Source organism: Lycorma delicatula, chromosome 7, assembly GCF_047948215.1.
Source record: "Lycorma delicatula isolate Av1 chromosome 7, ASM4794821v1, whole genome shotgun sequence".
NCBI lineage: Eukaryota > Metazoa > Arthropoda > Insecta > Hemiptera > Fulgoridae > Lycorma > Lycorma delicatula.
Window position 1 is genome coordinate 84,568,361 of NC_134461.1, and position 26,280 is coordinate 84,594,640.

At 28.9% G+C, this 26,280-nt stretch overlaps 1 protein-coding gene across 1 annotated transcript in view; it reads left to right on the top strand.

The window, feature by feature from the left end:
- The window catches only part of Msh6 (DNA mismatch repair protein Msh6), a 68,599-nt gene that overhangs the window by 2,848 nt on the left and 39,471 nt on the right, over positions 1-26,280 (top strand). Inside the window, exons 3-11 of the mRNA XM_075370645.1 lie at positions 78-172; positions 361-507; positions 6,911-7,075; positions 11,868-12,002; positions 13,740-13,875; positions 14,898-15,037; positions 18,470-18,607; positions 20,675-20,870; positions 21,700-21,902. Coding sequence (XP_075226760.1) covers positions 78-172; positions 361-507; positions 6,911-7,075; positions 11,868-12,002; positions 13,740-13,875; positions 14,898-15,037; positions 18,470-18,607; positions 20,675-20,870; positions 21,700-21,902 — 1,355 coding nt within the window. The remainder of the gene's footprint in view (positions 1-77; positions 173-360; positions 508-6,910; positions 7,076-11,867; positions 12,003-13,739; positions 13,876-14,897; positions 15,038-18,469; positions 18,608-20,674; positions 20,871-21,699; positions 21,903-26,280) is intronic.

Here is a 26,280-nt window from a genome sequence, read left to right on the forward strand (position 1 = left end):
ATTACAAGCTAAATATTGAACTTTTAAAGAAACATTTGTTCAACAAAAAACTTTTTAGATTATTTTTACAATTTCAGATCAAGGTGAGAGTTCAGAAAGTGAAGAAAGTGTTGTTGAGAGTACAGAACCTGAAAGCAATATGGATACTGAGGATGAGCCTACACCAAAGAAGGTTTGTTTTGTCTTTCTTCCTAACCATCTTTATTAAAATATATACACGTCTTTTAATGTATTTAAAATTTAAAAAATGTGTTATTTTTTATAGTCATTAGCAATTGAGATTTTCATTTGTAGTTTGTAAATAAATGACTTTTTTTTACATTTTTACTATTGTATTTTAATTATTTGTTATTGTTGTAGGATAGAAATAGAAAGACTAGTTCAAATTCTAAAATGTCATCATCTAGAAATACAAAGAAAGTTGCAAAGAAACTGGAAGGTAGTTTTGCTATTCCAGCCAAACCTAAAATACAGTCTTCACAAGAATCTAATGTAATTGGGACTGAGGTAAGAAATGTTTTATTATTTTTATCACATTTCTTTTAAGGTTTCAGCTGGCAAAGTAAGTCATCAAAATACGTCAGCTGAATAGAAACTTCATCTGCTTTTGCTTAACATATAATATACAGGAAATGGTTTATGTTGTTTAAACATAGATTGTATTTTCTCCCTACTTTCTGTTGTTAATTTTTAAAATACTATTGCTTGAGACATCCATGTTTTATTTATAATTATTTAGCAGCAACAAGTTATTAATTATGTATAGATTATAGTTACTAATTAATGTGAACAGCATGTAGTGAAACTGCATCCACCATTATGTTAAATTTATGCAGTGTGTGGGAAAATGATTTATTTTTAATGTGCTTTATGTGTAGGTATTGTATCCTTATTTCACAACCTTAGTTCCAGTTATGCAACTCACAGATTTTCCAGGTGTCTAGATGTTGCTGGCCTTCATGGCACTAGTGGTAGTGTCTCGGCCTTTCATAGGGTTCGAATCCCAGTCAGGCATGGCATTTTTGCACATGTACAAATTATTCATGAAGCAGTACCTAATGGAGGTTAAACAAAAAAAAGTGTTACTTAACCGTCAGGTTGTCAGGGATACAGTTTATTATCTTTTTAAGGAATTTTTATTACAAAAAAATAGTACTATTTTAAACCGTATTGAATACCTGCTGTGCTCATTAGTCATTAAAAGATGCCAACAAGGTGCAGTGAACTGTCCAGAACAGCATTGTAGTGATCTAACAGAATCTTTATATTGAATGTATTTTTGGCCACTGGACCATTGTCTGCTTGGGATGCTACTACCTAAGATGATCCAGGTTTTGTGGATCCAGTTTATAATTTTTTATCCAAATATAAGAGTGAGCCTTAGGTATTCAGGACCAACTAGATTAATCTTCTCAGTTAATATTTTTATTTCAAAAATATATTAAAAAATGTGCAATAAAAATTTCTTGATCCTACTTTTGATTAGGTTATTAGTTAAGATGAATATTAAAGCTAACCTTGATTTTTCATGCCCATGGCGGACTGTCCAATTGGATATCAGCACTTGATAACCATAAATCATGTGGCTTTTTGTACATCTGAACCTATAGTTTGAAGGTTTTGCTCATTCAAAACGTAGTAGATAGAGAAACTAATTTATAAGAAACAGCTTTTAAGCCGAACGAAGGTTTATTTCAACTTATGGTTTCCTTGATGTGGAACATATCATATTTAAATTCCAAATACCTGTCACACACCATGCTAAAATTTCCTTACCTGCATTCAGTTGCCATAATTATTTGTTAAAATCCTACTTTTCTATGGCTTTGGTATTTGAATTAATAATTACATCAATAATTTTAGTTTGATTTTTGATTTAATAAAATGCATTTGTGGTCAATTCAGTCCTTGTAGTTCTGCCCACTAGTCTAGTGGTTAACTTGTCAACACAAGTCAGCTGATTTTGAAGTCGAAAGTTCAAAGGTTCAAATCCTAGTAAAGGCAGTTACTTTTATATAGATTTGAATACTACATCATGGATATCGGTGTTCTTTGGTGGTTGGGTTTCGATTAACTATATATTTCAGGAATGATCGACTTGAGACTGTACAAGATTACACATACATTTACATTCATACACATCATAACAGATGTTATAATGTATTTTAAAAATAACACGTCATTAGCAGTTGAGATTTTCATTTCTAGTTTTGTAAGTAAATGGCTTTCTTAATTTTTTTAGTAGGGCATTTTAATTACTATTTTATTTTGTAGGATAGGAAAAGAAAGTCTAGTCAGTTTTGTTACCTAACCTCTAATTGTTTTTTTTTGTAGTTAATATTATTGAAATATTTATAAGCTTTCATTTTATTTTGAACAAAATGACACCTCATTTGTAAAAATCCATTGACAAAAACAGTTGAGTTATCACAGACAATTAACTTGGCAGTATGCTTGCGCACCATAATACAAAGCTGATAATTTTTTGACTGCTAAATGTAATAAAAATTATTAATAATAAATAATATAGTAAAAAATTGATCAGCTTGCATTACGGTTTTACTTTATTTTGTTCAAAATAAAATGCTTAATAAATTTTATAATAAGTAAAAATGTGATAGAACAAATAATTACAAAGATATTGAAGATTAAAAAATTTAGGTGGCTGCCATTTTGAAGGTGATCTCAAAATTGTTTAATTTGTAAAAGACACTAGTCTTAGATTTGCCAAATTTAATTGAAGTAGGTTTATCCGTTCTTGAAAAACAATTGTTTTTGTTGAAAATCAAAATGGTGTCCAGAAGGAAAACAAAGCAAAATAGTACTTATGTTAATATGAAATTTTTGCTTATTTTGGTGACCTGAAGTTTGAGGAATATGTTCTGAAACATTTCATTTATGAGTTATAATTTTTAACAGTAATTTACAAGTAAGTGTGATAATATTTGTTAAAAAATTTGTTGATGGATTGTTAAATGTCTTGTTATTTCAATAGTTTGATGAAGAAATAAATGAAGAATAGTTTGATGTATATTCATTTCTTCCTAATGTGTACATTGCAACTAGTGAACAATAAGAAACCGCTCCCCGTGGCCCAATTAAATGAGGATGTATGGCCTGTAAATGAGGTGTAATCTTGTATGGACCCAACCCAACCATTCATGAGATATGTGATTAATTAAACCCCAGCCACCAAAGTACATGGGTATCCATTGCCTAGTATTCAGATCCATATAAAAGCAACTAATTTTTACTAGAATTTGAACCTTAGAACCTTCAACGTTAGAAATCAACTGTTAAACTACTGATTTTTGGTGATAAGTTAACCACTTGACCAGCCTGGCGGGCTAGTTTTTAATGAATTTTTTTTTCTTAATTTTTACCTTTGTGGCAGTTGTAGGTTTTGCACATACTGTAGGTTTCCCTTGCTTGTACTTGAAAATCAATTCTCACAAATTTCTAAATCTGTTTTGCTTTTTTGCCCTAATCTGTATCCTATTTTAATACAGTGCACCCTCAATTTACATGTAATTTTTTTTATCTGATTTTGGTTATACGTGTTTGAATAACTTAGGAAAATTATTTCTGAATACACAATAGGTTTCACTTATATGCGATAACATGATTATTATCATACTTTGTAAAACAATTTAAAATACTGCAGTACAGTTCATATTCCGATTACCAGATTAAGTATCCACACATTTATCAGTACAATTTATCCTGTACTAACAGGAAATGCCTATGAGTCATTGTAATGACTCAGTGTAATGAACACTGCTTTCACAATCATTGTTCATTCACAGTTTATGTTAGCCTGCATGTGTCTGAGTACAAAAACAATGCGTTAAATACATCTCATTACTGTTATTGAGTTTTAGTGTGTTTTGCAGCCACGTTCATAGGACTATTTTTTTTTTTGTACCTGTTCCTTTATGTACTGTGATCAAAAATAAGTACTGTGTTAAAACCTCAGAAACAATAAAAAAGGTTTTATTCTTATTAGAAAAGAATAAAATTCTAAATTGCCTAGATAATAAATATATTGTGGCGTATGTAGGTAGAAAGTTTAACTTAAATGAATCATCTGTGTGTACAATATGGCTTAATAAAGTCAAATTCACCAAAGTATCGCAGCCAGTGTACCGGTCTGTGCCTAGGTTGTTTTGTACATGTGAAATCCAATATTGGAGAAAGTTGAAAAATTGTTAGTTACATGGATTGAAGACCAAACTCAAAAGCTTACACCATTAAGTTCAGCTTTAATTTGAGAAAAGACTATGCGGCTTTATCGCAGAATGTTCAGTGAAACAGGTAATAAGTATGAAATTTTGACCAATAGTTCATCCAGTTTCATTTTTAACGCTAGTAAGGGCTGATTCGAGAGATTTAAAAAATACACCATTTGCACAATGTGAAACTTCAAGGTGAAGAAGCTTCTACAGATTTCAAAGCTGCTGAACAATACCCCACAATTTTTAAACATCATAAAGGAGAAAGGCTATATACTGGAACAGGTTTTCAATGCAGGTGTATATTGAAAAAAATGCCAAAGCGTACATTTCTTTTTAAAGAACAGAAAACCGCATCGAGTAATAAAGCAGCACAGGATCTTTTTACGTTGTTGTTGTGCTTGAATGCGCCTGGAAACTGCTTGATGAAGCCATTGTTAGTTATAAATCCTTGAATCCTCGTGTATTAAAAAACACAAAAATAACTTTCTGGTTTTCTGGCGAGCTAATAAATATGCTTGGGTGACTGCTGATATTTATTTGGATTGGTTTAATAACTGTTTTAAACCAGAGGTTAAAATTTACTTAGCCTCCAAAAATCTTGCATAAAAAGTTTTGCTTGTTCTAGATAACTGCACTAGTTCTAGCTCACCAGAGGTACTACTGAAAGAAGCTGATGAAAATATCCAAGTTGAGTTTCTCCTGTCCAACAGCACACCCTTGTAACCCCTTGACGGGTGTGTAAATGCAGCTTTCAAGCACTACGTTCATCAAACATTTAAAAAATCTTTTGATGACATGGAATAGGATAAATCTTTAACTTTGAGCAAATGCTGGAAAAATACACAATTACTAATTACATTGCAAACATAAAAAAATCTTTAGACAGGTTATAACAGAAAACATTAAACACCTGCTGAAGAAGCTTTGGCCTAAAGCAGTAAAGGTCTGGTTGAAGAGAGGATGTAATGAAGCCATAGATGATAGAGACAAAATAAATAAAGATGTAGAGGATACTTGTAACGAAATAGTCAACATTGCCAGACAGTTACCAGGAGAAGGATTTTTAGACATACAGGAACAAGATATAAATGAACTTATACAGAATGAAGAATTAAGTGATTCAAAACTTATGGTAATGATAGAAAATGAAATCATACAAGTGATGAAAATGAAGAAGAGAAAATTTTAATAAAAAATAAACAGTTGACTTTAACAAATTTAGACAAATTTGTAAAAAGATGGAGGAATTATAAGATTTTATAATTGCCGAAGATCCAGTTGTGGAGCATAGTTTGCGGTTTCAGTGGAAACTAGGAAATATAGTTGCACCAAACAAGGAAGAACAGACTCTTACTGAACAGTCCACCAATACTAGCTTTTTAATGTTAAGTGAAAATAAAACTAAATGATAAATGATAATAAATGTTAAATGATGTTAGTGGAAATAATCTACATACAGTACCTATTTTTTCTTTTGAAGTACATTGTACTGTAATATCATCAAAGTAATACAATGATACTGTAATAATAAAGTAGTAAAATAAAGAACAGTTCTTTTGAGTACAGTAATTTACATATATCATTTACTGTATAACTTAAAAAGAACCTGACCTATATTTCTGCATTAAATGTGAGTCTCAATATATGTGATTTCATTTTACGCAGAAATTTTCCAGAACGTAACACCTGTGTAAATTGAGGGTGCACTATACTTTTATCATATTTGTTATCATTATTCCAATTTACTAATTATTTTTATTGCTTTGTTTATTCATTTTGTAGATATTCGTAATAAGTAAATTGTTTTACAGTATGAAAGGGTAGGAAATATAATTTTATTTAAATTTTGATTGTCCAAATGATAGATTCATTTATCTTTTTAATGAAATAATATATTTATATACAAAAACATAAAATTGCTATCCAGAATTCATTTCTGACTCACTACTGATGAACTGATGTATTTGTGAATAATTTATATGTTGTATAACAACGTGTTTTGAAAATGTCGTAATTTTTAAAAGACATGCTTGATAGAGCTTGTAATAATAATAAGACAGATTGGAGAAGAGAAGTTATGGTATATTGAGAAGCAATGATGGAAGTTTTTAAAAAACTATGTTGATTGCTGAGGTTTATATTACAACAGCGGCTACAATTAAGAGCAGTGTTAATTTTATACTCTATTGAGGATAACAACTGCAGAAAAAAACCAGTATTAGGTAAAAAAAGCATGTATTTAAGGATGTAAGATATAATAAATATTGTGCTATTTCATCTCTTCCTATTTCCAGGCTTTTCTGGTTTTAAGTTGATTACCATATATCAATCTTCTCAAAAAAACATATTTTTTCTTTTACTATTACTTTTAAAGACCTTTCTTATAACTTCTGTCATTATCATTCTCTTCAAATTCTAAGTCATTATCTTTCCTAAATCTGTTAAGTATTCTATTCACACCCATCTGCCCTGTTTTTTCAATTTGATTCTGACTTGTTTTCCTCTTTGTACTTGAGAAATTTAATTTCTGTTGCCTGCAGTTTACTTTATTCCTGTTACTTTATCTTCCAGCTTCCAGTGCACATGTAAAAGTATTAGTGATATGTATTTGTAAAATTTTTGCATGTTTAAAATTTATCTCTGTTTTATCTATTTAAAATTTTTTTTTACTACAGGCACAGGGAATACAAGAAAGTCGAACTGATAGCTGGCCCCATTTAAAATTTGATTTTCTGAAGCCAGATAAAATTCGTGATATTAAAAATAGAAAGCAAAATGACCCTGATTATGATCCTAGGACTTTAAGAATACCTGAAGATTTTAAAAAGAATCTCACTCCTGTAAGTGTTATTTTTTTTAATAATATTTTACAATTAGGTGTATCATTTTTTATTTTTGCTGATGCAGCAGTAATGGATTCCTGTAAATAAATTCTTAAAATGAATATGTTAACTATACTTTAATAATAATAATGTCTCCCATTTGTTTGTATGATGATAAAATAAGCCAGATTTGATAATTGTTAATGGGTCTTGAAAGATTTGTGTCTAAGGTATTGAATATCTTCTACTTCATTTAAATTTGGGGGAAGCAGATTAACATTGTTATTATAGTGATCTAACTATCGAATGACAAACTGTGCATACACTGTACTTCTGACTAATGATTATTTCTTAATCTGTGAACATTATTATACTATTGCCAACATGACAGGAATTAATTGAGAGTCTCAGTATATATTGATTGAAGTGCAAGGAAAGTTTGTAGTTAAAAATGTTTTATCATCGACAAATAAAGCATTATGGTTTGTTGACAGTGTTTTACAGTTCTAAAAAGGTAATATAATAATATACAAAATAGAATTAATTAATTATATTTGCGTAATACTTAGTAATATAAATGTTGTTTTTACTAAAAACAAAAAAATTGATAAAGAATCTTGTCCAGATGCTACATTTTGAATTTTTGTGACTGATGATGGTTTTTGGTGATATTCCATTGCTACCATTTTCCTTGGGAAGTGATATTGTTGTTTCTGATCATTAGTTACAATTGAAAAGAAATTTATCTCCTTTCTGATAACAATTCAAAGGTAGTTGCTAACATACAGCTTTTTGATTTTTGTTTCCTGGACAAGTTTTTCACCAACCACCAAACTAATTTTTCATTAACCAGGTCAATTATTAATATGATCATCCTTTCTTCTGATGTTCTGATCTTAACTGCAATATGTTTTCAGTAATACAAACATCTTATTTAATCGATTGACTAATAAGAATTTTGTATTTTGAATCTGTTATGGAAATTAGTCTTCCCTGCAAGATTTGTCTGATATTTCTGTTTGATCAAGTTCACATTAATGAATTCTCATTATTCATTGACATTATACATTTTGTCAACAGCTCCTTTGCTATAAAAACTTGAGAAAAGTAATGAATTTCAATTGAAGTAATATTTTCAACCCTAAAAGTTTTGAGTACTGCACATTTTAATTTTGTTGGTATGGTGTAGGTACTCTGCCCCATTTCAAAGCTTATTGTTATTCATGAACAAAAGACAGTCTCATATGTTTATTACAAAGGAATATAATTATGTAGAGACATTTGGATTAATCTTATTTGTGGGGGTTTCATTACATTTCATTCTACCCTTATATGATAAATAAGTGGAAGTTAAAAGAAATGTTTAAAACTATCACATAGAAAAAATAATTAAAAACTTATTCATACTATCAAATCAGAAATCTACTGTGATATAAAGTATAATAAATTGTAATGTAGAAGCTGCTAATATTTAATTTTTTAATATGAAATTTGTTTATGCATCATTTTGGTACTGGTTTTACAAATTAAAATTTCCACCTATGATATAAAGAACATTAAACAGCCATGAGATATGATATATTGAATCAAATTAATTATAAAAATCACATAAAGAAAGAATCTAATAAATGTGAGACAATTGAAAATATGAAATTTAAAATCAGTGATTTTAAATCAGTATAATATAGGGAAGATATTCTTCCCTTTTTATCTCAATTTTTGCTTTTATTTAATAAGAACATGTTTTCAGAGTTATCTTCATAAGTTCCTTACTTTGTAACAAAGTATATTTATTAAAAAATTACAATAACATTAAAATTGAAATATGTGATAATATTTGATAACTAGAAATTATCAAATACATGTGTATCACAGTTTCGTATAAGAATCAAATCATTTTACCAGTTAAATTTAAGATATCATGATAAAGACTGCATGCTTACTTTAATAAAACTGTCTTCCTTACTTTGAAAGTTTGAATTAATTGTTTTTAATTATACTGGCTGAAATTGATGGTTTTAAAATTAAAACATTTTGTGCAGAAGGTTAATCTTCTGAAAATCGTTTTAATGGTAAGCATAAAATACTTTAGCAGTGTGCGGTTAGAAATACTTCTTACTTTTATTTTTTTACCTTGGCCAATCAACAGGCCACATGGATGTGTTTTTTTTTTCATATTTCTATATTTGTAAAGCATTGTTTTGAAACTATTTTTTAATGACATAAGAAAAGGAGGAGATTCCCAATTCTACCAGTTTGTATTTTATTTAACCTTTTCAAGACTGGCTTCGCACTTCTGCAATTGCAATAAACTGTCTGCAAAGACTACGGTCGTGTAAACTTGTTTTAGAAGTTTATCATTTGAGTACTATCTTCGTGTTAATGTGACTGATACAGTTCTTTTACCTGCAAGTGCTGCACTTTATTGGCTTTAAAATAAACTTTTGTACTATCTGTTCACTAAACAGTGCACTAAATAAACTGTGCACTATCTGGTTGCAGCTAAGAGCTGGAAATAGAAAGAATAAAATCGTGTTACCAGTGTTCTAAAACTAGGTTGTGTAAGTTTTGTTAAACTCTATTAGTAAACAGCTGATTGTCACATTTGTGTCCAGGATTTAATATTTCTTCTCATTAAAACTTTAATAATGCCTGAAATTACTGAACATATAGTGAATGAAAAAAACACACGTTAAACCCATGCGTCTGAATAAACTAGTCTTGTTCATTCAAATTTACAATGTTGGAAACTAACCGACATCAATGAACTGTATACATTTTTTAGTTTGACCATGATGCTTTTGTTAAGAAATAAGATAAATTCTATAAGTGTTCTGGTCAGCATACAGGTTATAACATTTCCCAATGTTTTCCAAAACTGTCTAGAGACAAATATTTGAATACTCTTAGTATGCTTCATTTTGCCAGTAATAAAGATCAACCACCTGGCTTCTGACTTTTCAAAATTCAAGAATTATTAGATAAATTAAAAAAAACATTTCTCAGATATGTTTTATCCTTTTAGTCCTTAGTTTTATTCAAAGGAAAACTTAATTTTGTTTATATTTATAATAAAAATTGTGTTTTAAAAATTCTTAATAAAAAAAGTTATAAATGAATTAAAGAAACCTTCATTCCTAGTGATTGTGAAGTGATAATCATACAGAGAATGACTACATAAGGATGAGTAACTTCAATAAAATAACCTAGTCTGAGCATGAACTAGGATTTACAGTATGTTAGTTCTGAAAAGATTTAAAAAAATGTATATTGCCTTGCTGAATGGATCAATTTGGATTACTCTTTTTGTATTTTGTAGAGAAAGTTCTCTTGGTAGTTTTGCTGTAAGTTGTTTCATTTGACACTTCCATATACAATATGAAGGAATTTTTTTATGTTTCCTTAAGATAAGATTTTTTAATAAATTAATATGAGAGAATTACTTGTAAAAATAAGATTACAAAATTGGTACACATTCTCACTTTTCAGGAGACTTAGCTTATCTGACTGCCTGCTATTGGTAGTAGTTTCCTTGTTTTACACTTCTCTGTATTAATTTTCTTATTTTTATCAAGATTTCACATGAAATTCATCAGATTAAACTATTTTCATCTTGTATATCTTGTGAATAACTTCTTTTTCTGTAAGAAGCATTTGTCTATAAAAATTAAGTTAATACATAATTTAAATAAAAATTAAAAATAAAGTAAATAATACTAACTTTGAAGAAAAAAAGTATAGAAAACACTGCTCAGAGATTAAAAAAAATAACACTTTTTAAATTTTCTAAATTTAAGCTTGTTAAGTTACTTCCAAACTAAGAGTTGTAAGTGATAATTAATCTGTTGTCTGCTTTAAAAGTAAAATTCTACCAAAAAAAAAATTTAGTTTATTATTTCATTTAGAATGAAATGTTTTATTGTTTAATGATTAGTTAAAAAGTAGAATAACAACTATTTTCCTTTTGAAATGCTTGTTTATATAAATTCAATTATGCAAAATAATATGTTTCTATTGTTGATTACAGTTGAAAATAAAAAGTGTTATTTGTGTTTTTTAATTGGAAATATTTATATTTTAATAATGATTAATATAACCTAAACAAAAGCGATAATGATAGTGTTTTTGTATGTATATAAAACTAATTCAGTCTATAAACCCAATTTAGTAATTGTTTATTACTAAATGAAATGTAATGTGTGCAACATGTAATTTTTATTGAATTCAGTTTTTTATAACTTTGTTAGTATTCATCAGAATTTTATTCAGTCATATCAGATTACTCACTTAACTGTTTTCTTTAAATTTGTTTATGCAACTTAAAAATAAACCAGAAGAAAGTGTTTACATTATAAGTTACGTGGCTTGTATGTTGTGTATGAGAAAATATTTGTCATGGTAGTTGATTGGTTTTATCTGAAAAGTCAAGCATTCATTCTAAATTTTTTGACACACTTAACACCCATTTATAAAGGACAATAGATTGTTCAAATTTTTTGAATGAAAACTGGTGGAGAGGTATGCATCTGTTTAACCAACATCATACAAATTTATTGAATGGCTTTTGATCTACAGCACAGTATACAACCTTTATTGTGTACAAATTGTTGTAGTAGGGTTAATTAATGGAAAATAATAAGATGGGTTGTAAAGATTTCTTCATTTACAAACAAATCTCATATGTGACTCAGGAGACTTCACTTTAACAATAATGTATGATTAATAATAAATTTGTAATCTATTACTTAGTGTTTCTCCATAATCTTTTTTTTTTCTTTATTCTGAATATTGAATTTATTTATTATTTCAGGCACATAAACAATGGTGGGATATGAAAGCAACATATTTTGATTGTGTTTTATTTTTTAAAGTTGGTAAATTTTATGAATTATTCCACATGGATGCAGTAATTGGTGTTAATGAGTTAAATCTCACATATATGAAGGTAATCTATTGGTTAATTCTTTTCAATTTATGTACAAGAAACTTTCTTTTTTTTAATATTTATTTATGTATTATATAGTTTTTTTTTAAATTCCATTTTATATTACTAATTAAGTTTTATAATTTAGAGGCAGCATGAGGAAAAAAGATTCATCTGATTCCAAAAAATTGTATTTTTTAAGGAAATGAACAGTGAATGTCCTTGCAGTAAATTGTAAAATACATGTTTGAATGCAAAATTTTATTTACAATTTTCATAAATGCTCAGTATGGCACTCTCCAAATGCATAAATCTATGCGATAGTTAAACTCGTCCTATACTTGAGTGATCATGTTGGGTGTTACTACAGCCTCTGCTGTTGTTGAGTGGTTTTGGAGTTCATCCACATGTGCTGGAAGAGGATTATTGTAAATAGAGTCCTTCACAAACCCCCACAAAAAAAATCACAGACAGCGAGACTGGTGACCATAGTGGCCAGTGATGAAATACCAAATCAGCAAGCATCTTATGGCTGATCCATTGTTGTGGAAATTCCTTGTTTCCTTGTTAAGAAACGTTTGAACTTGCAGATGACAGTGTAGGATGTTCCATCCTTCTAGAAAATGAAATTCATCACAATCTGCTTGTAACTGCTGGAAAAGACAATCTTGCAATATTTCCACATATGGTATTCTCCTAAAACTGTTCTCTAAAAAAAAATTGCAAGGACCATAAACCTTTACTTGGAAAATTGCACAGAAAACATTGATAATCTTTCAAGCTTGACTGTTGTATGCAGCAGTTCTGATCCCCATATCCTCATGTTGTGGTAGTTCACCTTTTCAGTTAGATAAAACATGGCCCTCTAAGATTGAATATTAAGCGCAGTAGAAAAGCATAATATTCCTTCTTGACAAGGATGAGTTCGCAAAACTACATATTGTTTATCACCTCTATGGAGGTCTTAACACCAGTTGAATCAGTTGTACGGTTTGAGTAGCAAACGTCACTGCAAAATACATCAGGTAGTCGTATAAGGAATGATTAGCTTTTGGCTGGCATGATGAGATAACTTTCCTGATTTACATGCAAAACTTTCACATGCACTCAACATTTTTATCCAACTTACAGGGGTGACCTGCAGATTTCTATTTACACAAACATTATGTTTCTTGAAACTGTAAGGTTCCAATGTAAAATGTTCTAAGCAGCTGGAGGTGGAATAACGGGATACTGTCGAAAATCAGAACAGCTGTGCAGTGCACAGCTGTTCTGGACTCATAATTGTTGAAGTGGAGAACACAGAGCACTTTCTGTTGCAGGGTCGCTATTTTGGCACAGGTTGAAGAGAGCATTCACGAGGGAAGTAGTTGGTGGCAACCAAGTAAAACTCTAGAATTCCCTTATATGTTATAGATTTGTTAGGTAGTGGTGAACAGATGAGTTAAAGCCTTTTGAAATTAGATGAATATTTTTAACACTGTATAATTAACACTGTATGTTTAACCAAGGTAAGAAGAAGCTTTCAGTTCATGTGTGTTTGTGTGTTATTTTCACTTCTGATTTATCTTAAGCAACGAATTGTTTTAGTTGAAGAATATTACTAATTTTTTTTTTTTTAGTCATTGAAAGCTTATGTAAAAGAAATATTGTACTTAATTAATTTATGTTAACTCACTTTAAATAGACATTTACCATGTTAATCGACTATAATTAATGCTTTGTGAGAATTTTATTTTTTATGATAAATTGTTACAGGGGGATTTTGCACACTCTGGTTTTCCAGAAATTGCTTATGGTAGATTTGCAACAACTTTAGTAGAGAAAGGTTATAAAGTAGCTCGCATTGAACAAACTGAAACTCCAGATATGATGGAAAAACGGTGTAAAACAAGTAATATATTTATTTTCTTTGTTTTATTAATGGGTAGATTATCATTATACTACATTTTACCTATATGTTACTAGTGACTGAGTTGAGTCTAAATAATTTCAAATGTTACAACTTTAATTCATAGGTAATTATGTTAAGAAGAAATATTTTTCCAGGGAATAGCAAGCTCAGTGAAAAATTAATTACTAGTTATGTAGCTATATTTTTTATTCAGATAACTGAATATGTTTTACACTGCCTTTTGTCATTATTCTCTTCCATATCATCTGTGATACATCAGCAATCTATTCTCCTTTGTTCCTTCACAGTACCACATTTTCTTTCTGTAATCTCCTAGCACTACTTCCTGGTTACTTGCGTTACTGTCATTCATATTCTATTCTAGTAGTTTATTTTTTAAGGATTAAATTTTATTATACTGGTTAGAACCGGTCAGGTGGAGATTTTGATTATTAAAAGCCATGTCATATGCTAGCTAAGCTTTGGCTTTCCACTTAGACTCCTTACCGTGAAGTTCAGTCTGAAATAAGATGTGCTACGAGCTAAGTTAGGTATTATGTACTGAAGTAGTATAAAGATTATTTAAGTATGCAAAGATCATCTTCAGTACAATATAATGGATTGTTTGAGTGGTTTAGCATGAACTACATATTCTCAAAAAAGTGGTACTTTTTAAGCTAATATCTTTGATGACACAGCTTTCTTTTTAAGTATTTCAGAGATTTTTCATCATGTTGTAATCTAAAACCTACATTCTTATTACAAATATTTGTTTAGGATTAATAAAAATGTTGGTCAAAGAAATATATTTCAGAGTATGAAGTTTATGGGAACTTTATATTACGGTACTGCTAAAAGTACTACTGCTACGGTACTGCTAAAAGGTGTCATTAAGTATTTCTTAATGACACCTTTTTACGGAATAATAATTCTATAAATTGATTATATTTCAAAATATAGCTTATCACTTTATATTTTTATTACATATTAATATGTGTAACTAAATTATTTTATTATTTCAGTGGGGAAGGTGACAAAGTTTGATAAAGTGGTAAAAAGGGAGATTTGTCAAATTACGAGTAAAGGTACAAGAATATACAGTGTGGTTGATGGTGGAAATAGCCAAGCCGAAGCCCAGTTTCTTCTTGCTATCTGCGAAAAAGTTTGTATTTATATTTATCTTTCATTGATTTTAATTAGAAGAGACTAATTCTTTTACTGATAGAAATCTTTCCTCCCTCTGCATAAAAATTGTCAGGAGTTTTCAAAGCAAATTTACACAAAAAAGAATTTGCTGTTTACATACGAGTTAGTTACCACAGTGAATTTATTTGAAAGTAATGTTGGTAATAAGTTATATTAAATTAAATTTTCATTTAAAATATAAAAAAAATCATAGATCAGCGAAAACTGATCAGTGATTTTGTACTTTCTCATTAGTAATCTAAAAAAATAAGGTTAAGTAAATAAAGAAAAAAAGGTTAAAGGTAAAATAAGGTTTAAGTAAAAAAAGAAATTCATTGGGCCTTAGGAAATGAAATTGAGTTTACACATCCTTTAAAACATAAGTCTTAAGTAAAATAAGGTTAATAAGTCTTAAGTAATAAGGTTTAAGTAAAAAAAGAAATTCATTGGGCCTTAGGAAATGAAATTGAATTTACATATCCTTTAAAACATAAGTCTTTTCCACGTACTGTAAGAATAAATGAGTGTTCTAAAACAAAAAATTTATTAGCTCTTTTGGGGTATTCCACATCAATATTACAACGATAGAGAGATATCTATGTATTTATATATACTGATAAGTTGATGCCCAATTGTAGTTATTAATTGTAAAAGTTCATAAAGCTTAGTTGATGAACACACATATACAATTGTGAATGCATGTACAGTATGCTTGTGAATGTATGTAATGCATGTGCAGTTCGTTTCCCTTTATTATCTATCAACGATATTTTTATTTTTATATATTTTTTGTAGTTTACTTTGATTTCTTTATTATAACAAAAAGGAAAATTAGGAAGAAAGGGTTTTTTTTTTAATGTAATGTTCTGTCCCAACCTTATCATCTTTTCACTGTCTGATAACCAAGCTTCATTGGCACTATGGTCGTCACTGGTTTTGCTACATTGTTAGCTACTGCAAACATTCCAGTTTTCATGTCAACATTGTGTTTGTAGCATTGCTTCCAATATTTAGCCGGCAGCTCAGACAATTTTATCTGTTATTTTTTTTATTATCTCTTACTAATATAAACATTTTCTAATTCAATCCGTCATATTTTCACCTAAATCAGCTCAGTTGGGTTGAATTCAGGATCATATGGTGCCAGTTTTAATACATTGTCATCAAAATTCTCCAATATTCTGTTGAAGTAGTACTCTTCATAGTAGGAATTATTTAATTGCTCTATTTTATATAGTTAACTTATCGCATTATACCATAACATACCTGCTCAGGATAGAATTCTCTGCTTTGGAATCATTCTGGCAATTCTTGATTTCTGCCACTGAATTTGATGGCTTCTGTAATTGTAAGTTATGATAGTGAGTATTGTCAATTATCTAAGCTGAATGAGGTAAAAGGATTTTTATTAAATTGCCATCCATTTTTCTCAGCATTCATGTTGTGGTTTCTTGCTTTTGACCTAATTTAAAAATCAAAAGTTTATTTGGATTTCTCCTGTAGCACTGCTTGTGTTAACCAACATCAGCTTTGATCATTTGGATATGGGATTTTTATAGCCATTAATAGTGTCCAATCATTATTTTTTATGTTTGTTGAGTAATGTATGACTTGTCTGAAAAAATAATTGATATTCTTTCTTGTCTGTAAATTTTCATTTGTTTTAAATAATTTACTTTTTTAAAACATATTGTGTTTCTCCCAACATTTTTGTATTTTCCATCTTCCACCTAAAACTCATGTTCCTCAAAATTTCCCATAAAATTTCTTGGATGCAATTTGCATGTGTTCTATTTTTAAAAGCAATAATAACTTCTTTAATGTTGGTAATGTTTTATGCTATATATAAATGTTGTATACAATATTTCTTAATGAAATTTTTTTTTAAGTTTCAATTTTTTAACTTTCTTCTTCAGAAATAAAGATTATTTTAAAAGGTTATTTAGTTGTACTGAAATGTTCATTTTCTCCAAGTTTACTTGATTGTGTTATAACTTCACACACACTGTATGGGTAGACATGGTGCTAAGGTCAGGTATACTAGTTTGAATTTCAAAACAAACAATTCTGGATTTTCTTCAGTTATTTTGTTGTAAATGCTTATTATTACACATTTGTTTTGATTTTTTAAAGTCATTTCTCATCCTAATGTGAAATTAGATGTTTGCTGAGGCATTGCGAAGGTAAATGTGATGAGAAGATAGTATAAAACAAAAAATGGTTAGTGATGAATATTGAAAAATACTGCACATAAAATGTGGAAATGAAGAATGAGTTCTGAAAAGCACTGGTTATAAAACTTGAAAATGCTGTTTGTAAAACCTGTGGAAACAAAGAATGCAATATGAATACAGTATAAATGACTGGCTTCTTGTTACCACTATATCCTGTTGTGATTCATTATCCCTTATACTGTACTATTTCATTATTTCTGGTAGAACTATTGCACATCTGTATTCATGCCTTCTAAACTTTGATGAGCAGTGCTTATGATAGATGAGAAATGAATTTTGTAGTGGGTGAAAAATGTAAGCCTGATTTGGATTTGAATCCTGAATTTTAAATGAAGTTTTAGAGGTTAGAAGAGTGGTATTTTGGACTTTTCTATAGCAAACGGTTTAGTGTATTTTTTAATTTTTTTTATGAAATTCTCCATATCTGCAGTTAATCATATACTTATATTTATGGAAGTAAGATTAAGAAGCATTACAATTATTGCAAGTAATATTATTTTTATAAATTCCAAGAAATTACTTATTAAAAATTTGGTATTTAATAATACTTTGTTTTTATAACATTGATTTTTTCCATTTTATGCTTTGTTTCTTTCACATTTAGTTTTTTGATAGAGATATATACTTCTTCAGATTGTTTATTTAGAATTAAATTGAAAACATTACTTAAGGAGTTAAAATTATAGAGGGATATGTTTACCATTACAGTCACTAATATAAAATTTTATATTATACCTCTTTAATTTGGATGTATTAAATGTTTTGGTTTTAATTCTATGTCAAACTTTCTGATAAAGCAAAACTGTGAAAATACTAAGGGATGGAAGAAGAAACAAAGCAGTAAATGGAAAAATACATTTTTTATATAATTATTATATTTTTCAGCTTGGATTTATTATTAAATTACTTATTAAAATAAAATTACCAGTTCAACATTGAATTTAGTCTGATGTTAAAAGCCACAGTACCAGCAGGAAAAGTATTCAGTCAATTATATTGAAATAGTTCCTTGTACTTTTCTACATTATTTTAGTAGTAAGGTATTTGGTTTTTACAATAATAGTAATTGTTTTGTATGATTGGAGATTTATTAGAATGTTGCTCTGAACACTGTTGACTGTATAATGTATTTTATTTTAGACATATTGCACTTTATTTATTTTTTGTGATCACAGAAATTTGATAATGGAAGTTCAGCATATGGTGTTTGCTTTATCGATACAAGTATTGGAATTTTTCATGTGGGTCAGTTCATTGATGATAAACAATGTTCAAGATTACGTACTTTGGTTGCTCATTATCCTCCAGCTCAGGTAAATAAATATTATAAAAAATCTTATATGGACACCATACGGCTTCTTTGTGTGCCTATTAAATTACATATTCACATTTTTTTTAAATGTAAAGTACACAAAATTTTATTTCATTAATAACTTAAATCAATATATTTAAATTAAAAAAAAAAGACGATGAAGTCTAATTTGAATAATGTGCCTTCCCCTTGTAAGATCCAAATATTTCATTAATTAAAATTTTGTTTGGCTATAACTCTGGAACCAATGAAAATAAGTACCACTTATGATATATCGTTAAAAAGCTCTCATGATGGCTTATTACTGCAGTTAAGAAAGAGTCCAAAAATCAATTTTTTTTTGGATTTTGTGCTTTTTTTGGACACTTTTGATAGCAGTCAAAAGGGGTGGTGCAGAATTAGATGTTACAACAGTCCTAAATCCAAAATTTCAACATCCTATGGCTAATTGTTTTTGAGTTGTGTGAGATAAGTATGTATGTACAGACGTCATGCTGAAACTAGTCAAAATGGGTACGGAGAAAAATGGATATTTTCATTGAAATATGAAAACCAAAGTTTTTTACGACCACAATACTTCCTTTATTTCGTACAAGGAAGTAAAATTACTACATCTCAGTGTAACAACTGTTGAGAAATTTGTCAAAATTACAATTACTATTGTAAATTATTTAAATTGTTAAATATTAAACTGCTGACTTTCTAATTAATGGAACTTTTTTATACAAAGCATTTATGGAACTAATAATTGGCTTTTGTGGAGTTTCCACTACTACTGTTATCAACAATGTCCTGTCTTAAAAACCAGAAAACCCTGTAAGTATGCAATCAAACAAATCATTTCTTCTGTGCTGTGTTTGTTCATCTAACTGATTTCTTTTAAATTTTGTGAATTTGTGAATGCTAACTAAGATAATTCAGAATGCTAATAAAACGCACACTGATAATTCAGCAACCTAGGTGTGCACCTAATCAGACTGCAGTGATAGCACAAAAAATAACATTGGACAGACTGCATTATATTTAGGCCACAGGTAGGAAGAATACTTACAGATACTATACGTAACAGATTTATGCAAATCATCTCATGAAGACAGGATATTTATACAAAGAAATTGGCCACGTTATACCAAATTTGATGCATAGCATGTAAAAAACAAGATTATAACACACTTGAATAATGCCATTTACAAGTACAAAAAATTTAATAAAAATATCATATTAAATGAACAAACAAAACATAGGTAAAATGTATTATACAATTACATAATTAAGAGGTCTTTCGTAATATTTTTAACATGGACCTCTAAAAAATAGTAAACTAGTTTATGCTTATTGTCTGGGAATTTCTTTGAAAAATAAAGTTGACTGAATATCTCACTACTACATAGAGAAGTGTTTTCATATGTTTTCAATAACTGGAAAAACTACTGATCCAATCATTATGAAATTTTAACTGTTTTCTTTTGTATGACTCCCAGAATGTTTACCAGAGTAAAAACCTTACAAGTATGTCTACTATATAATTCATAAAAAAATAGTACAAATAACCTAGAACTTCTTTTATCTCATTGTGTGTATCAATAAACATTGTCTATCAGTTGTCATTGAGTGTAAAAAATCCATTTGTATGATTATCATAATATACATAACAACAAATTAGTTTGATAATAAAATTAAAGGGAAGTTCAATGGACAACTATTCAAATATTTAACAACTGAAAAATTGCTAGTCATCCAAATTAATCTATTTTGACCAGTAAGTTGCAACTTGTAAGTTTAACTTTGAGTACAACATCCCACACATAATTAGTAAAAAATTATGTGAACTTTAAAAAGATTTTAAAGTTCTACACGCATGCATTGCAGATGAAGCCACAACATGGGATGCCAGTAGTAAATATAATTAATTAAATTTAATTATAATCTGACTTTAAGTATATTAAATGAAGTTAAAAGCAGTTTAGTGTTTTGAAAGCTAATTATTTAATAATTTTAAATAATTGCAGGTTTTATTGTTTATTTTTTTGTCTGACATCTCTTTGTATTTTGGATTTTTATGTTTCAGATATTATATGAAAGAGGTCAGATATCAAAGAAAACTCAACAAGTATTAAATGTAACATTATCAGCTGTATTAAAAGATGCTTTAATACCAGATACAGAGTTTTGGGGATCAAGTAAAACATTATTACAATTAGTAGAAAACACTTACTTTGATAAAGATTCAATGCCTGAACCACTTAAAATATTTCTTGGTGAAGGTATTTATGTTTAAATTTCATTATTTTGTTAACGTTTAGACACTATTTTTTATCAATTAATTATGTTATTTTTTTATTTAGTTAGTTTTAATAGGAACTGCAAGATCATAGAAGACCCAAAAGTCAATTTAATTTAAGTTCTTTGTTTAAAATAAAATACATCTCTTTTACAATTTGGATTTTCCCAGAGTTGCAAATAGTAGAATGTATGGATTCCTCTAGATCTTTTATTAAAAGAGTTTTCTTTATGAAAATTTGTATTGTTGACATATCCCTCCTATTCTGAGTTTTTGTTAAACCCAATTCCCAGTGTTTTAATGGCATCCCTTATCTTCTCATTCTTAATGTTACATTTAATATTCTCATCTCACTTCATTTTCTTGGGCTCCTGTTTTACTGTATCATCAAAATTAATTACCAGTAGTTATCAGATAATTGAAATTTAATATGACATACAATGATTTACTTTATACTGTTAGATTTTAACAATAAATTATCACATTACTGTATTTAAAAAAAAAAATTCATAGACTGTCTTTAATTTTATTCCATAACGCATATTTAATGTAATATTTTGATTTCACCGAAGTTGTTGGCATGCTTAGTTATCAGAATTTTACTGCACTTAAGTAATAAGTCAAATTTTAACTTGTTTCACATATTAGATTGTGTCTGTACCTATGCTCTTTCTGAAACTGCCCGGTCATAAGTGTATTTTCCAATTCACATTTTATTTTTATCTTAACTGTCATAGAAAGTTTTCAGTTCATTTATTTAATTTACTTTAATATTACTTATGTATTGTTTACATTTGTTAATTTTTTTAAAGGTGATTCTTTGGGATTAACGGCTAATGAAGATGGTGAACTTGCTGTTAGATCTTTAGGTGCTGTAACTTGGTATTTAAAAAGATGCCAATTGGACCATCAGTTATTGTCTATGAAAAAATTCTCTGTTTATTTACCGGTCGATAGCGAAGGAAATAAAATTGATCATACCACAGTAAAATCAGCAGTAACTGCTAGGCATATGGTGAGTACAAAGATATTGTGAAACAATGAAAATTAGTGCAAGTACTTTCATCTATGTAATACTACATGTATAATGAAAAGAGAGATATAGATTATTCTTAAAAAATGAAAAACTTGATTGTTTACATGTTGTATCGCGTGGTGGTAGTTATTTTGCTAAAATCATGTTATTTCACTGGAATACTCTTTATAAATGTTTCAGTAAACAACTGAGTAGTTCCATAATTTAAGTAAACAAAAATTTATTGTTAGTACTACACCAGGTGATAAAAATTTTAATTTAAGTAAACAAAGTAGCAGTTGTGTTTAATCTGGAAAATAACAAAACATTATAACCCATATTTCCCCTGTTATTATAGACAATATTGCTTTTTTTTTTCAGCATACAGGATGTATTTAATTTATTGCTTTACTCTCTCTGTGTCAGGCTTTCTCATGGCTATGATGCATATAAAACACCTGAGATATAACAGGCACCAATCAAAGTTACTTTTACTTAGAGTAATGATGCTCTATGAAGCCCTCCCCAAGCTGATTAAAGTGAAGATTACAGTACTAAATTTGGCATACTGATTTGCAAGATTATGTTTGGCTTATGTGATGAAGACAACTGAAATTCAGTTCACTCTTTACTTTGCTTAGTAAGCCTGGCATGTGGTGCTTGTTATCTTGAGAACAGTTATGTCAGATTAAAGAGTGATTTATATTTCTTGTTAGATTGCTTATATGTTTATTGCACCATTAAATAACTTAGTATTTGTTAAAAATTTATCCAAACTCAATTTTAATGATTTAAATTAATTACTTTAAAGAGACTGAAAATGACTATAATTAAACAAAAAAATAATAAAATGAAGAGTGAAAAGTGAAAAGTAACAGCAATGTAGCCACAAACAACTAAAATTTCTAAGTTTAAATTAATACACCTCAAAATCAGTAAATTATCTAATGAGATAATTGTTTATATCAATAGAGTGAAAAATCCTATAAAAGTTTAACTCAAAGAACTGCTTATTCCATTACAAACAGTATAGTGAAACAGTGTTTCAACCAATGACAATGGTATACATAGATAACAAAGCATGAATCGTGTCAAACCATTTTAAAGGGAATACAATTTTTTTCTTTTTTTTATTGCTTATTGCAAAATATTAAATTTTTTATCATATTTCCCTTAAAAATAGGAAATTGTTGGTATGATAATTCTCTGTTTTTTGTGTTTTTTTTTTTTACTCAACTTAATTTTTAGTACCTAGCTATTATGAATTTTTTAGAATAGGAAAGAAATTCTTTTTATTTTTCACAACTCAGTCCTAAATTAAATTGAAAGGAGCAAATCCATTGACCAAAATCTATTACATTACTATTTCAAGAGAAGGTGACACAAGATAAGACTATTAAATAATCGAATGAATCTTTTTATTAATAAATTCATTGGTGTTTTTACTAAGCAAAGAAATCAATAAACATTATAAATGGTTAAACACTGGATGAATGTTTAATGAACCATTCATCTCTTTCAATATTGATCTAATGAACCTGAAAGGCTAATAATTTTAAGTGTTTTTGATATGTATTTTTTTTATTTTAAATTACCTCAACTGATGTTAAAAGCTATTCTGTATATTGTCAAAATGCAAGAGGGATTAAGACAAAGTAAATGATTTTTTGTTTAATTTATTTCTACTAATTGTGGTTGTTTTGTTTTAATAGAGATGTGATTGGAAGAAGTATTTTTAGTAATGGTAATGTTAGTGTATTTAGATGTGATCATTGTTATACTGTCTCACTAATGAGTTGTGGTGGTAGGCTATTGATAGCATGTAATCCAGAGTTATCAAAGCAGTTAGTGTAGTTTAGATCTGTTTTAAGATATGAGCTATAAAAGTTAAAATAAAATTTACCTGTAACTTTAGTTTCTACGTCACTGTAGTACACATACCTCCAATTGCAAGCTTAAATGATTACTGGAAATTTCTGATGATGTTAATGTTATTTCTTCTGATAATCTAATTTTGGGTGAATTTAATTTAAATGAAGTTAACAGTATTAACTTAAATTTTGTTCACTAAGATTCCATTCCAAATGCGGACTAATATACTAGTAAAAACTGAACATGAATTATTTCTTGAAGTTAGTTATCATCTTTTGCTACTATAGTTGAACTCAAGTTAATAATAATGAATTCACTTTAAAAATTGTACCAGATAATCATATCTTAATTTTAAGTAGGTTAATTTTTATTTGCTAGATTATATATTAAGGAGTACATATTGGAGTAGTTTGTACAATTATACAGATTCTGATGATGCATTTAATTGTTACTGTATATTGTACTGACCACTTGTGGTTGTATACCATTATTAAAGCCAAGTACCCACTTTTATTTAGTTGGAGCAATTATACAAAACATTAAATAGAAAATTAAAGCTGCTTGAAAAAAACATGATTCTTGGTATTATTTGAAAACATTTAGGGACATAAGGTCTGTTCTTAAGTATAATGTTATATTTCCATGCATGATTTGTAGCAGGATGTTCATAGTAATGTAAAACAGTTTGGAATTTTGTTAACAGCAAAAATAATTCTAAAACTGAATAATCTGAGTTTTGAAAAAAGTACAAGATTCCTAGTAGTCTTTTCCAAGGATTTTAAAATGATTATTTTTCTGCCATGTTGATTTCCATTCCTGATGCAAATCATGACTTTGATAGTACAAAGAAAAATCTACATTGTCCAGCAGATTCAGATTTAGAATAACATTGTAACTAGAGATGATATTAAGAGTGGTGGTTAGATCCTTAAAATCTAAGGAATCAATTGTGACCTCATTATTAAAGGATATATGGAATTCTTGTTGGATTATCTTCTGTTTTAATTAAATCTACTGCTGAAAGTATAAATATTTCCTTCAAAATGGAAAAAAATTGTGGTTAATCAAAGTATCTAAGTTAGGAAAATTGAGAGAGATTTGAAACTATGTGTCCATTTCATTAACTAATTATTCAAACGTGTGATTTATAGAATGATTTTAATAGTTTTAAGTGCCTTTGTGCTCCTTTCTTCCATGGATTTTTGCTCGATCATTCCTCTGTAACAAATCTTCATCTTTTTAGGTGTGATGTGTTATATGAATGGACAGTAATTCTTTTACAAATACTGCCTTTCTTGATTTTAAAAAGCACTTGACAGGAATATCACAATGCCCTGCTAAAAAAGGTTATAATTGGTTGGGTTTTCAGACATAACTTTCAAAAGTTATTTGAAAGGGCGCATCTTATGTCTTTAAAAAATGGATTATTTAAACCATTTATTAGCAGTTTGGGAGTTTTGAAGAAGAGAAACTTCGATCCTCTACTTTTTTGATATTTATTAACGATAAACACTCAAAATTAACTCAGTGTCAAATAATGGGCAGGCAGGAGTAGGTTTCATAACCCACCGGGTTGGTCTAGTGGTTAACGCGTCTTCCCAAATCAGCTGATTTGGAAGTCGAGAGTTACAGCGTTCAAGTCCTAGTAAAGCCAGTTCTTTTTACATGGATTTGAATACTAGATCGTGTATACCGGTGTTCTTTTGTGGTTGGGTTTCAATTAACCACACATCTCAGGAATGGTCGAACTGAGAATGTACAAGACTACACTTCACTTACACTCATACACTCATTCATCCTCTGAAGAATTATCTAAACGGCAGTTACCGGAGGCTAAACAGAAAAAGAAAGAAAGGAGTAGGTTTCATGATGAACAAGAAGATAGGGAGGAGAGTGGAGTATTTCAAGATGCATAGCGATAGAATCATTGTAATAAGGATAAAATCAAAACCTAAACCGACAACGATTGTTAACGTCTATATGCCTACAAGCACCCATGATGATGATGAGGTAGAGTGTGTATACGAAGAGATTGATGAAGCAATTAAACACGTAAAAGGAGATGAAAATTTAATAATAATTTGAGATTGGAATGCAAGCATTGGAAAAGGCAAGGAAGGAAATATAGTGGGTGAATACGGGCTGGGCAAAAGGAATGAAAGAGGGGACCGACTTATAGAGTTTTGCACGAAGTATAATTTAGTAATTGCCAACACCCAATTTAAAAATCATAATAGAAGAATATACACTTGGAAAAAGCCAGGCGATACTGCAAGGTATCAGATAGATTATATCATGGTTAAGCAAAGATTTAGAAATCAACTCGTTGACTGCAAAACTTACCCTTGAGCAGACATTGATAGCGACCATAATTTGGTGATAATGAAATGTAGATTGGGGTTTAAAAACCTGAAGGAAAGGTGTCAGATGAATCGGTGGAATTTAGAGAAGCTTGAGGAAGAGGAGGTAAAGAAGATTTTTGAGGAGGACATCGCAAGAGGTCTGA